We start from the raw sequence: 14,373 nt of genomic DNA, 5'->3' as shown, positions 1-14,373 counted from the left end.
AGTCAACAGGACCCCACACACGTAGTCAGAAAAAAATCAAAGTCTGAGTACAGATAAAAATGACTATATTCAGATTTATTCAAAACACATACACTGTACATTTCCATTGAAAATTCATTGGAATGAATATAATTTCAATTGGTCCCATAAATGGACATTACATGATACACGTTCCATCATTCAGATGTTTCATGGACTCCATCTGTTGCGTCATAGCCAAAACATCCTGAAATCCAGTGCTGAGCCCAGACATGTGCTGGAAGTACGCGTCCTTCTCCACCTGAACTGACAGATTATTCACTCCCGCATCTTTCAAAATGGCCGTCACCTGCAAGAGAGTGCGCAATCAGAGATTGCATGATCGTAACTACTGACTTGCTCATTACTCTCCAATAATCATACGAGTAGTCAGGAATCAAGTCTGCTGGGAAACATGAAAATCAACTAAGAAGTTGCACTAGGCACTGACATGCTGTACAATGCGCTGCTCCACCACATCTGACATGATCTGGAGGTGGATGGTCCCTGCGATCATGTTGGCTGAATGTCTCCAGAAATGCGGGTCTCTGTAGGATAAAACTCCTTCAATCTTCTCGATCTGGGAACAGAGTGAAAAAAGTAGACAGGGTGAGTTGGCAGCAGCACGCAACTTCATCCTGTTGATGACTTCATTTCATAGCAGACAATACTGGACATTGTCTCCAGCTGTCCCATCTACAGCCGCAACGACTGTAAACACATTCTTCCTCCAAAGGCTGTTACATGGATTTGTAGTACAGTATATCATGCTTTATAGTTTGCACTCCCGTTATATCGCAGATTTTTGAGTGTTCCTTTTATAAGGTTTTGACATTATACACTGAACCGTAAATTTAGAGTTGCCGTTTCGCATTATCTGTTAGCATTAAGGTAGCGGAACTTCGCTGGACAAAAACTATAGGGTTTGGCTGAATATTTTGGTGTTGAAATATACAATGTTTAATTCTCTTTAATTTCATGTGTCAATTTTACAGTAAACTTCAATTGTGAGTAACAAGGAGCTTGAAGCATACAAGCTCTGCCTCTTTTTCGGAGAACTGTGTGAGCGAGAGTGAGAACAGAAACTAAGGAATACTTTAAAAAGTTTTCTTTTATTAGTTTAAGTGTTTTCTTGAGTTTAAAATGTGCATACAAGGGAGTAGGAAGGGGTAAACTATCAGAGAAAAAAAAAACGTGGTCTTTTGATATGGCAGATTTTGAACTATCTATCGCATGTGGATCTGAACCCCGCAATAAATGAGGGTTCACTGTATTCCCATAACAGTCTTCTCACCTTCTGCAGAGCATTGCTCAGTTCCTTCTCATGCTCTTGGGGAATTCTCAGCAGAAGCACCTCACAAGCATCCTTGAGCAGAGGGATGACACTGAGGAAGATGAGTGTGGCGATGAATAGGGAGCAAATAGGGTCGGCGATCAGCCAGCCAAACTGGCGAATGAGGAGGGTGGAAATAATCACGCCGACACTGCCCAACGTATCAGCCAGGACGTGAAGGAAAACACCTGTGGAGAAGAAAGGAGGATTATATCTGGTCTCCCGAAATATGACGGCGGCGCAAGGAAGCCCACCTCTCATGTTGGCATTCATGCCTCCGCCACCCGAGCTGTGGGAATGCCCGTGACCGCCATGCCCGTGTCCGCCGTGAGAGTGGCCGTGACCTCCGTGGCTGTGGTCGCCGTGGGAGTGACCGTGGTGTGAATGGCCGTGGTCGTGCCCCGAGCAACTTTTGCCGCCATGGGAATGAGCGTGGCTGAAAGCGCAGATTCCCACCAGGTTGACCAATAAGCCACCAACAGAGACCGGCTATAGGAGACACCAAGCAGAGGGCAAACTGATTATGACGGACATCTTCACTGCAAATTGGGCCAATCCTCATCATATTCCACAAGGTTCGGTAGCCAAAGGTGTTTTTCAGTCAAGCTCAAATGCATACGTCAAGAGTCCGGCCCAAAAAAGTGTGTCTAGCGGGTGTGTTATTTTCATTTTGGCAGAAAATCTGTTCCGAAACCTGAATTCTTCTTCACTTTTAACAGCTACTATAAACTTAAATATTTGCGTGCCACTACTTTTAATAACTTCTGATTTCAAATTAAACTTGTTCATTAAACTCTTGTATCGAAAAAATATATCGAACCGTGATGCTAAAGAATTGAATCAAATCGAATCGTGAATTTTGTATGATTTAATCATCAGATAGTCTACACTGTTGCTTTCTAGCAAAATCCTCACATCTCCAAAATCACTACTTTTCAGGGAAAAAAAAAATGCCTGATATCTGATATTGCTATCCTATACCATTGACCATGCTCAACAGTTGCTGGTGCATCTCTATGAAAGTTGTGTTGCAACACCAATTTGCAGATTGACAAGCACTTTTCAACGAAATAGCTAAAGGCTGGGTCATCCAGACCTCTTCAACTGTCAAGAATCAGTGCAACTTAGAAAAAAAAAAAAAAACGGTTGAAATTTCTCACATTTGTTGTTCAATATAACTCATCCTTCATGCAGCTGTTTGATTTACAAAGTATGCACATACCGGTATGTGGGTGAATTTGTTGTGTCCATTAAAAAAAAAAAAAAAAAAAACTAAAAACAACAAAGCCTATAGACTCCTAGAATTCATTACAAAAACTAAAATAAAACACTCCAATTATTTAGAAAAGCTGCCTTATACAATTTGGGTTGGTTTATTTCTCAGATTGGGTAGTCCTCAAAAACAAAACTAAATGCACATTTGTTTGGTAAATGAAGATGATGTTACAAAAAGGATGTCCATAAAAGGCCAAGCTATTAGCCTCTATGATGGATCCTTAAATAGTGTCTTTGCGACTGCCTACTTTGTGCCCATTTCTTTGTAACACAAACGTTTTGTTTTGACATTTGCAGACTCCACATTTAGGCAGGCCTAATGTTCTTGACATAGTTTATGTTCTCAGAGTGGACAACTCCCCTGCACACTCACACAGTTGTACAACAACATTCTGGCTGCTATTAACAGCCGAGAAAAACTATATGAAAGTGAAGGTGATTTAGTACAGATTTACACTGATAAATACAAGATGAGTCAATAAATATTAGATAAATGCTGCGATACAACATCCATGCATTGAGGAACAAGCTTTTGCAAGAAAAGGAAAACGTCGTCACTCACAGTCAGCATGTCTGTGTCTATGTTGGGAGGGTCCACTAAACGGGTAACTGACTCCACGAAGACGAAGAAAGCGATGACCATCAGGAACAGTGCGTTGATGAACCCAGAAAGGATTTCAACACGGCCATACCTGGGGAGAGCACCGACATATTATTACAACATCTCCCGGTGAAGCGGCTTCACGTTCCTCCTCAATTATACCCATAGGAGAAGATCCTGGTAGCTTTCCAGCGGGTCATCAGAGCGGCAAAGAGGCCGAGGACCAAAGCTGAGCAGTCAAACAGCATGTGGAAGCCATCCGAGATCAGCCCCAGGCTGTTAGTCCAAACACCGTAAAAGAGCTCAACAAAGGTGAAAGCCTGGAACACATAAACGTCGTTTGACAGCAGAGGCTGTGAACTGCAATTAACATTTGGACAAACATTTGACAGGAGAGCGTGGCCATATGGCCTTTAAAGAAAATCGCAGATTTGTTCCTTTTAGAACAAAAATACAATTTTAATCAACATTGCCCCTTTGCTTCCAGAAAGAAATGACAATAACATTGTTCGAAACAAGTTCAGCTTTTTGTTTTTGTTGCCCTCTGGGAAATTTGAGACCATTTCTTCCAAGAATTAACATGCATCAACTTCCACAGAAATAAAAGGACTGGTATATGTTGTTCCTTAACAGATTAGGTGAATATGTATACTTTTTTAAAAACAACAACTTTATTTTGAAAACATGATCACACAGACAAAATTATTGGTACCCCTCTTTTAATAAAAATGAAAACCCACAGTGGTCATAGAAATAACTTGATTCAGACAAATGTATTTTTTTTAGGAAAACTAACCAATAAAAGCCAGACATTGCTTTTGCATTGTGGTTCAACAGATTTTTTTTTAAACTCATGAAATGGGCCCGAACAAAAATGATGTACCCTTAACTTAATATTTTGCTGCGCAACCTGTTAAGGCCAATCACTGCAATCAAACGATTTTTGTAACTTTCAGTGAGACTTCTGCACCTCTCAGCAGGTATTTTGGCTCACTCTTCATGAGCAAACGACTAAAATGTGCTCATAGAAGGCCACTCGAGAATATTATGCAGCGGCACCCACATATCCCCCACCCCCGTGTACTCCGGTTTCCTCCCACATTCCCAAAAAATGCTTGGTAGGTTGATTGGACACTCTAAATTGCCCCTAGGTGTGATATTATATATATATATATATATATATATATATATATATATATATATATATATATATATATATATATATATATATATATATATATATATATATATATATATATATATATATTTTATATATATATATATATATATATTTTATATATATATATATATATATATATATATATATTTTATATATTCTATATATATATATAATATATTCTATATATATATATATATATATAATATATTCTATATATATATATATATATATATTTTTTTTTTTTTTTTTGTTTACTGGAATTGTTCTGCATTTTTCTCCCAAATATTTATCTGTGTTTTTTGGGAATAGCGGGGGTCGACTGTATTGCGATGTTTTGCTCGTAGCCATTCTTGTGTGTTTTTACCTGCATGTTATGTGTCATTATCCTGTTGCGAGACCCTTGACCTGCGACTGAGACCAAGCTTTCTGACACTGGGCAGCAAATTTCTCATACGGATACCTTAATAGTCTTGAGATTTCATTATACAGATTGCACAGATTCAAGACACCCTGTGCCCAATGTAGCAAAGCAGCCCCAGAACATAACAGAGCCTCCTCCATGTTTCACAGTAACTAAGGACAGTGTTCTTTTCTTGGTCTGCTTCATTTTTTGCATCTGTGAACATCCATGCCAAAAAGTTCCAGTTTTCTCTCTTCTGCCCATTCCCAGAAGCTTTGTGGCTTGTCAACATACAGTTTGGAAAATTCTACTCTCGCTTTTTTATTATTTATTTTCAACAGTGATGTGTGTCCTTCTTGGCAGTCTCCCATGAAGTCCACTTTGGCTCAAATGATGACGGATGGTGCGATCTGACACTGATGTAACTTGACCTCAGAGTCCACCTTTAATTCCATGGATGTTGTTCTGGGCTCTTTTGTTACCATTCGTATTATCCGTCTCTTCAATTCGTCATCAAATTTCCCCCTGTGGCCACATCCACGGAGATTGGCTCTAGTCCCATAGATCTGGATCCTGTTTTATAGTCTTTACCTTTAACGTGTTTGTCTATAATTTTCTTTCTAGTGTCCTGAGACAACTCTGTCCTTCGCTCGCTCTGGTCAATATAGTCCAAGTGAATGATTACAAGTTTGAAAACACATGTGATGTTAATTAAAGGACACACTTCGGTTGAACATGTCCCTAGGGCTAAAATCATATTTCTGGGGGTATCATCATTTTTGTCCAGGCCTGTTTGATGAGTTTATTTATTTTTTTAATAATTTGAACCGCAATTCAAAAGCAATTCCTGATTTTTCGTTACATTTTTATTCATTATAATTTATTATTACTTTTCTCTCAAATGATTTCTGTGACCACCATGTTTTTTTCTTTAACAGAGGGGTACCAATTTTGTCTATGTGTGTATGTAAACATGATCCTTAGTAAATTAACATTTGAAATGTCCAACAAATACATACAAGCATAACACCGCAGCTTCAGCTCGGTCACAGTGTCACTTAAAACCCTGAACATTTTTTTTTTTTGTGAAAGCCCATGTGCATTTTGGATTCGGTGCTACATCTGCAACGCCCTTCCCAATTTGAATTTTGAGCAAAACCAGTGGCCAATGGTAAACCACTCATTAAAACTAGCGGCAGAACCCCGCACACTGCGTGACCGTTTACTCAGTTTCGGCCACAGTGCACGATGTGTGGTGGGGGCCCAAGTAGTGCAGAAAAGCCAGCACGAGCTTTAAACTTCAGAAGCCACTAAAAAAAAACAAAGCAATTGAAAAACAGAAAAATCTCCTGACAAATATCCATATTTGATTTAATCAATAAAATCGCCCATCAGTGTGTGACAGCCGACTTTATGATTATCTTATGTCATGTCATGTCATCTTCCAAACCGCTTATCCTATACAGGGTCGCGGGGAATTGCTGGAGCCTATCCCAGCCGTCAATGGGCGAAGGCAGACTACACCCCGAACTGGTCGCCAGCCAGTCGCAGGGCAATGATTATCTTATGTTTTGTGATACCTCTCTATTTTACACAGGAGACCCCAGCTGTAGAGAAGGGCCAATATACGAACATATACAAATGTATAGCACATACCAGGTTGAGACACAGGAAGTAGAAGATCTGTCTCGAGTCGTACTCCTCCAAGATCTGTTTCAAGGAATCTTTAATGAATCGCGGCAGGGACTGAGATGTGTGCTGCAAGGCGTCACCCATGAAGTTGTACAAAGGAGTCCCTTCAGGTGAGTAACCCACCAGGGTGCCCTTTTGACCTTTCTTTGACGGGGATGAGAGAATACTGGATGCTGTAGAGGAAGAGTGAAGAGAGCACATATTTAAAAAAATATATTTGTCAATGACATACCGTTGAGCTCATAAGTTTACATTATCTATATGTGCCCTACAATTGGTTGACCAGTTCAGGGTATAGCTTGCCCAAAGTCAGCTGGGATAGGGTCCAACTCGCCCGCAACCATAAGAAGGATAAATAGAAAACAGATGGGTGGATGCAAGAACATTAGTGTCCACAGTTATTGTCTAGCTTTTGTTATTCCCCTCACTTTTATGCTTATGGACGGACAAACTGAAATCAGAGAAAAGCTTGAGTTGTGCAGTAAAGTATAGTCCAGCAATACATTAGTAGGCATGTCTTTTTGACCATTTCAGATTGAGTGGTGAACACCCCCTGCTCAAAAGAAGACACAGAGTCTCCAGAAATCTTCAATAAGACCACAAAAAGTCCCCACATTCATCACTTTTTTTTTTTTTTAAGTGGTCGCTCCAGAGGTCGAAATAGTCGTTAAATGTAGCGACAAAGGAAACATTGAGTAGGCCCATTTCTTCTCATGTCCTAACTCCACCACTGGTTGTCATAGTAGCAAAAGCCGTACTTGGCATTTGCATCAGATGAAGGCGTCCCTGTGTGATTGACAAATGCATTTTAGGTGTACTGTAAACCTTGGGAACTCTTAGATTCAGAAAAAAACGCATACACTGTAAATCATTTCTAAACAGTGGCTGCTTGGAACTTGTACAGTGCAGCTGTCAAAAAATTTAATTTAACAGAAAGGAAGGAAAAGATTGTAAGGTCCTAAAAATGTTTTGGGGGAGTTGTATACCATACCCTACCACATACTTTTTCACATATGTATCAGTGATAAGACATTATAAAGAGGGTCAAAATGTATTGCCGAAAGCGGTCCTCATTAAAAGTAGGGCAACGTAAGGTTCACTCACTCCACCCTTACACTCCGATACCATTTTCAAGTTTTACTGCTATTACAATTACGGTATACTGTGGAGGATAAAGACAGCCCACAAAGAGCAAAAATCCACGGATATTTAAAATTAATCAGGGGCATTGCGGGTGAGACTAGACACAAATATGAGAATACCAGATATTTATAATATTGTTGTCCATTATTTCAATTTTTTGCATGGGGGGGGTTGGTCATGTAACCCTTGCGCAAGACAGGTGATTACTCTATCGTTGGGCGATGCTGGTGTCTGAAAAAAACACGGCTCCAACAATAACTTCTACCCCAACTAAATAAAGCGGAAACATGGTAAAAATATGCGTTCCCCTCATTCAACTTTACGTGCATCATACTTACACATAATGAAGAAAATGGCACTGACAAGCACCCCCCCGGAGAGCACATGCTCCGTGCTGCTCTGCTGCGGTGGCTTACTCATAGAGCGCAACTGGTCAGTCAGCGGGTGAGTCCAGAAGTTGGCAAGCAGCAGGGAGCTGGAGAAAAGAGCGATGGCGCCGTATCGGGCGCACCGCTGCACCTCCATCTTTGTATTGCAGATGGCCTCCACGTAAAACTCCAGGATCATCAGAGAGAAGATGATCATGGCGAAAGGCAGGATGAGAGCAGACCATGACTCAACCTTACTCTGCAGGGATTGGGCAAACGGTGAAAAAAAAACTGTTAAGATCGGAGTGTGAGTGAAGAGGAAAAATATGTTTTAGTTTGTTGCAAACTTGTCAATAACGATGCCACTCTATGCTCCCTGAAGTTGCTCAACGGCCTGAGGATGATTAAAGTTTTTGGAATCTGTGTAAAACTTAAAGTTCCCTGTCTGGTTGAGCTCATTATTTCTGTTTGGCAGTTATGGGTCCATCACTTGACTTCTGTAAGATATGAGTAAATCTCTTCATTACCTCCACCAAGGAGGTTGAGTTTTCATCAGCGTGGGTTTGCCTGTTGGTTTTTGGAAGTCAATGTGAACAACTTCATGCCATATGAACATAGACTTATTATCGAAAAGCATTCTTTGGAGGAAGTTTACATTAGATTTCTACAACAATCCCCTACAAAATAAAATGTCAAATTTCAAGAGGACTCCCTCCCATGAATGCGAACATCACACTGAACTGTGACAACAGTTAACCACCAGAAATTCACCCTCAATTAATTCAATAATTAATTGCCCTGATTTATGCTACACAAGTTTAATAAGTTTCAAATTATATCATGTGAGAAGGAAACTTTCAGTAAAAATACTACTTTTTTTTACTCTTCACGTACATTTCAGAGCCCGTAATTTTCTACTTTTATTTGAATAATTACTTGAATGAATATGTTTACTTTCATCAAAGGCCTTTTTTACACAAGCAATAGCATTTTAACTCAGGTACATAATGTGGGTACTTTTCACATCTCTGTAATTTACTGCAGTTTTGTAGGTTAGTTTTGCCTTAGCCTTGGTGAAGGTGTGTGCATGATTTTGCTTAATATGATGAAATACACCACACACATATTCTACACTGCTTTGAATTGTTCTCTGTGGAAAAAAAAAAAGTCTGGATGCAATGCATGTAACAATCATGTTGCACTTACTTCCGTGGTGGCTGACAGCACTAATACCCAGGGCAGCAGTACCACAGCAGACACCAGGTTGTCCAGGGCATAGAGGCGCTTGGCTCCACCAACCTCCACCGAAAGTTTCCTGGAAGCTGTGTGGAAGCCAACCTTCAGGCACAGGGAGACCACTAGCAGCACAACACCACCCTGATAAGAAACAGGATGTTTGTTTGGGTACCAAAATATTTCTAAACAGTAATGTGGAAAAGGGATTTGATGACTCCTTTGATTTTTTTTTCACATTCAAATGTTTCGGATCATCAATATTTTACAAAGACAACCGAAGCAAATGTAAAATGCAGCTTCTAAATAATTATTGTACTGATTAACGGGGGAAAGAAATCCAAACTGACCTGGAACTGCCCATAACGTAGTAACAGCCCGTCACGTAATAAATTTGCCCTTTTTGAAAAGTAATAGCCCCATAACGTATTAACTGACCAATAACACAATAAACTTCCTGAACCTATTTATAATGTAATAACAATCAGCCAATAACGTAATGACTTATTAAATTGTTGGCTGATTATTACATTATTGGCCTCCTAAACAAAAAAAAATCTTTGCAAATGTGATAAATGAGCACCTAACAATATGATATCATCGCTGTCCTGTGAAAAACACTTATGTCCAATTTTTTCAATTTTCTTATTTTTACGTGAATGGTGTTTCCGAGTTACAGACATCGCATTAATGTGAAAATAAAAAATAAAAAAATCTAAATTGGACATAAGTGTTTTTCACAGGACAGCGACGATATATATATAAATATAATATAATATAATATAATGTTCTTTTATCAAATGCTATGTTTGTTTATAGTTTTTGCACCAGATGTAAGTGGTCACAAACCTTCCAAAAGGTTAAACTTTTGTCTTGTCAGACCACAGTATATTTCTCCAAGTTTTGGGCATCATGAAGATGTTTCTTGGCAAAATTCGGACGAGTCTCTGTCTTCTTTTTTTGGCAGCAGTGGTTTTTTTTTTTCCCTTGGAACTCTCCCATCTATGCCATCTTTGCCCAGTGTCTTTTCTTTGGTTGAATCACAAACACTGTCCTTAACTGGGGCCAATTAGTTCAGCAGTTCTTTGGAGGTTGCTCTGGGTTCTTTTGTGAACACCTGCATCAATGTTGTTGCACTCTTAGTCATTTTGGTTGGCTTACCACTCCTGGAGGTTTCATCACAGTTCCTAGTTTTCCCCATTTGTGGGTAAAGGCTCTGACTATGATTCACTGAAGAGCCAAAGACTTGGAAATAGCTTTGTAACATTTTCCAGACTGGTTTCAATCATTTTGTTTCACATTTGTTCTTGAACTTCATTGGATCATGGTATGATGAATTTATTTTTGAGCTCTTGATGTGTACTTCACTTTATCTGACAGGTACAATTAAAGTATTTTCTTGATTCAAGTCTTCTTGATGAGCCAAAACACTTACGCGTGATAAAGAAAATTCAGAAATCAGAAAGGGGGCAAATACTTTTAAACCATAGTGCACATGGTGCATTTCCATGCACTTTGTTGTAAACTGAGGACCAACTGTGCTTACTTTGTGATCTGCAACCCCCAAAAACGCGATGGCTGTGTACAGGAAGTGAGTTAGCGCACTGTCGTGATGTCCCTCAGCTAATTACAAGAGAAGTTAAGGATCACAAGCAGGAAACTGAGAAACATGATATAAAAAAAAAAGACTAACATATTATAACTATTAAGGATACGATGCTCTGCCATTTTTGCCATGAGATCATCATTGTCGAATAGGAGCAGGCAGATCACTGCGATGATGAAGAGAGCAGCGCCTCTGGTCTGGAAGACACATGTGTAGAAGTTCAGTCATCAGTATGGAAAGGAATATTAGCAGTTGGAGGAAAAAGTAGCATCACTGCACTGAACTGCAACAGGGCAGGATGGGTAGTCTGGTGTTCTCGATTTCTTTTTGTGTTTCTAAATTAAAGCCATCCATTCTATGTCGCTGTTCTATTATTTTTACTCTAGACACTTAATTGACCTGCTTATTTGCTGTTCATAGTTGGTTGCTCTCCGCTTTAACGCGGTTCCAGGCACACCTCAGTCAAAAAGTGTACTGTACAACTAAGTACTTTTTATGGTGTTAGCTTAGCAATTAGCATTGGCTTCCTGTGCTTTCTTTGTCAGTGTTGCTGCTCCTCATCCGCTTTTAGTGACAACAATGTTTATTAGAAGTGTATCTTATTTGCTGCCATGGAGGTGAGGATAAGTTACTGAGAGGAAAGGATCTGCACTGCCGGAGGATTTTTAGCCGCACCAGATAACAAGCAGAGCTGGTAGCTTGTGCCCCGGTGCAGCACATGTGTCAAGTATTCCCCCCAGTTTGCGAGCTGCAGCTCAGAGGTGATTGGTTTTGCATGAACTGTCACAAGCAGCATGCCACTTCCGACTGGTAAGCTTGACAGGAGGGGCAGGAGATGGCGTTTATATGTGAGATGGTGGATACAAAAGATTGTGGGTCAGTCAGGAGCATTGCAAAAAAAAAAAAAAACACTTTGTCAGTCGCGGATCGCCTTGTCTGGAATCCCAATTCCGATTAATATTAACGGTAAATCGTTCAACGCTACTGGGTATGACAACAACAGATCAACATCAAGTACTGTTGCACATTCTGCAAATGATGACTCTTTACCTTTGCTGGCCCACCTCCAGAGCTGGTGAAGAGGACACCAAGGAGAGCAATCACCACCACATCACTGTGCTCAAATAGCAGTAATGTCCTGTGAAATACGCAAGAAAAACACTCATGCATTGTTGCATCAAAACATCCAATTGCGTTGTCATACAGACGGTGACGTGCATTTACCTCAAGGGTCCACAGAGAGTGAGACCAAAAAAGCCCAGTAGGGATATGATACAGCTGAAAACACTGTGCTTGAGTAATTTTATCCACTAGAAACAATTAAAAATAGATGGGTTAATTACCATACCACAACATAAATGCGAAGCAAGAAATGCATTTTTTTTCATGAAATGGGAAAAAAAATGGATTATGGATTCTAACACAAATTAAAGGGAAGAAAACTCAATATACTGTACCTGTCTTTTTGAGATGACTTTTCCAGAGGAAAAAGGTTTTTGGAAGACAAGTAAAATAACAGCAGACCTGAGAATAATGGAATAATGTCAAGCTCTGCTTTTTTTTTAAAATTGGCATAGTTGAAGACATTTCTACTCTAATCTAATGACTTGATTTAAAATTTTCACGAGTTTCCCCTAAACCAGATAGATGTGCGTTTTAATGCTTCTTGTCATTTTGATTGTGGTGAACGATTTGGGAGACAAGTTATACAAAACAAACACCACTAGGCTCCTCTAGTTCTATACGCACAGCAACAGCACAAGGTTCAGGTCAGTTTCGAATGAGCTAATGCTCCATTTAAATTGAAAATTGCGGAGTGCATGGCTTGGCCATTCTTGGGATTGACCAAACGGATAACAATTTGGAATCATAAATATTTAATATAACATGATTGTCCGCACTCGGGACTGACTGTTTTCTAAGAAGATTGGGGGTGATTTATCAGAGACATCCAATATTTAGGGCTTTTCTAATTTTGATAATAAGGAATGGGAAATTTTCAAATTTGGCCCAATTGTTAGTATGTCTTTTTACTGACCTTTGCAGCGATTTAGAAGGGAGGTAATAGCATTTAAAATACATGAAACAACACCTACGAATTGACTTACTTGGGGAATACTCACCCTAACTTTAATGTGAAGATGAACTGAACAATGTGAACAACCTTTAGGATGTCATATGATTCAAATATACCCAAGGCCTTCAAGATCTTTGAGATGACCAGTAACACTATGTACCTGGTTAACCTGCGGATGAAAAGGACAGCATGCATACTGTATATAAGCATGTTGTTACAGGGGTAGATGAGAGGTTTGCAACTAAATATCAGTCATTAACACATATTTTACCTAGAATTGGGAACCTCAACCATCCCCAGTTGACCTCCAGAAAGGACGTTGTTGCTGTATTTCTCGTCCATTTTCAGCCGTCCGGCTTGATGATGTCCCCAGTAACCTTATGGCATTACTGCTATCTATGACGTGAATTGAACTTGTCGCTCATTCAGCAACGAAGCCCAGCGTCCTTATTCAAAATACTGTCATATTTGCCCTTCATTAAAACGCTCGTTGGCACGCAAACCATAGAAAAGTAGCTTTCTCCCGAGATTAGCTACGAGTGAGATAGCCAGCTGGAATAGCTGCAACACTGGTTGTATTCGCTCTTCGACGTTGTAACACGGGTTTTAAAAGTGTATACATGAACTGTAAAAGTTTAAGGAGAGTGGTGGCGTTTGTTCCAAAAACAAAAGCAAAAACCATTCCAGGTTGAGCCAAGGAGTGCTGAAGCCAGTTCCGGACACGATAAACAACCACGTCACGTAAAACTTTAAGAGACTCACTGATGCGCTGTTGGTGCAGTGGACGAATTTAGATCGTGAGATGAGCAATTGCGTCTTGCGCAGGATATCACAAAAAATCACAGAAGAGTCAAATTAAAAACGTAGCGTCAAGATTTGGATGATTTTAGTTACTTGAAGAACATAATGAAAATTACAGCATGTGCATGCCGGTGCCATATTTTTTAAATGCACCAATTCATACAGGTACGTATTTTTCATTATAGGTCTGCGCCAGGCGATCACTGACTCAGTGGCGTTGCTTTGCTTAATATTGTTTATACCTACTATAATAGTATTCTGCCAGGCGGCACGATGAAGTAGCCTCACACAGGTTGGGGGTATGACTCCTGTTTGCCTGCTGTGTGCATGAGTGTCTTTTCTCCGGCGTCCTCCTACATTCTAATTTAGAATTTCTTAAAATTTCCAAAAACATGTATGTTAGGTTCATCGAAGACTCAAAATCAAAATTGTGAAACGTACGGTGCGCGGGCCAGAACTAGTCAGTCAGGGGGTCCATTCCGGCTGTGGGTATAGAAAATGTCTTCACTGCAATATTTTTCTAACTGTTGTTGTTGTTGTTGTTGTTAATTTTGTCCACTTGAGGACGCACTGACAACCACCTAATGACACTGATAATGAGGCTGATACTGATGCATTTGTGAAGGCTAAGCGTTTCAGTAGCAAA

General features: G+C 39.8%; 1 protein-coding gene across 2 annotated transcripts; it reads right to left on the bottom strand.

Moving 5' to 3' along the window:
• Positions 1–56: 56 nt before the first annotated feature.
• Positions 57–13,668, bottom strand: slc30a5 (solute carrier family 30 member 5). 2 transcript variants are annotated; one of them, XM_086054188.1, is made up of 17 exons: positions 13,198–13,668; positions 12,973–13,095; positions 12,307–12,373; positions 12,074–12,159; positions 11,900–11,987; positions 10,959–11,046; positions 10,790–10,866; positions 9,217–9,387; positions 7,981–8,269; positions 6,623–6,672; positions 6,464–6,517; positions 3,390–3,547; positions 3,189–3,318; positions 1,606–1,840; positions 1,313–1,539; positions 470–598; positions 57–328 (listed from the first exon to the last, which is right to left on the bottom strand). In XM_086054188.1, exons 1-17 carry the CDS (start codon positions 13,266–13,268, stop codon positions 158–160), a joined length of 2,214 nt encoding a protein of 737 aa, XP_085910314.1. In that variant the 5' UTR covers positions 13,269–13,668; the 3' UTR covers positions 57–157. The 2 variants fall into 2 exon arrangements, with proteins under 2 accessions (XP_085910314.1, XP_085910313.1); XM_086054187.1 differs by having other exon boundaries at positions 6,464–6,672.
• Positions 13,669–14,373: the final 705 nt, after the last annotated feature.

The sequence above is a fragment of the Filicampus tigris genome, chromosome 15 (genome assembly GCF_054856515.1).
Source record: "Filicampus tigris isolate MCC_2025a chromosome 15, RoL_Ftig_1.0, whole genome shotgun sequence".
In the NCBI taxonomy this organism is placed as follows: Eukaryota; Metazoa; Chordata; class Actinopteri; order Syngnathiformes; family Syngnathidae; genus Filicampus; species Filicampus tigris.
Note: the sequence above shows the minus strand (reverse complement) of the source record. Positions and strands in the feature narration are given on the sequence as shown.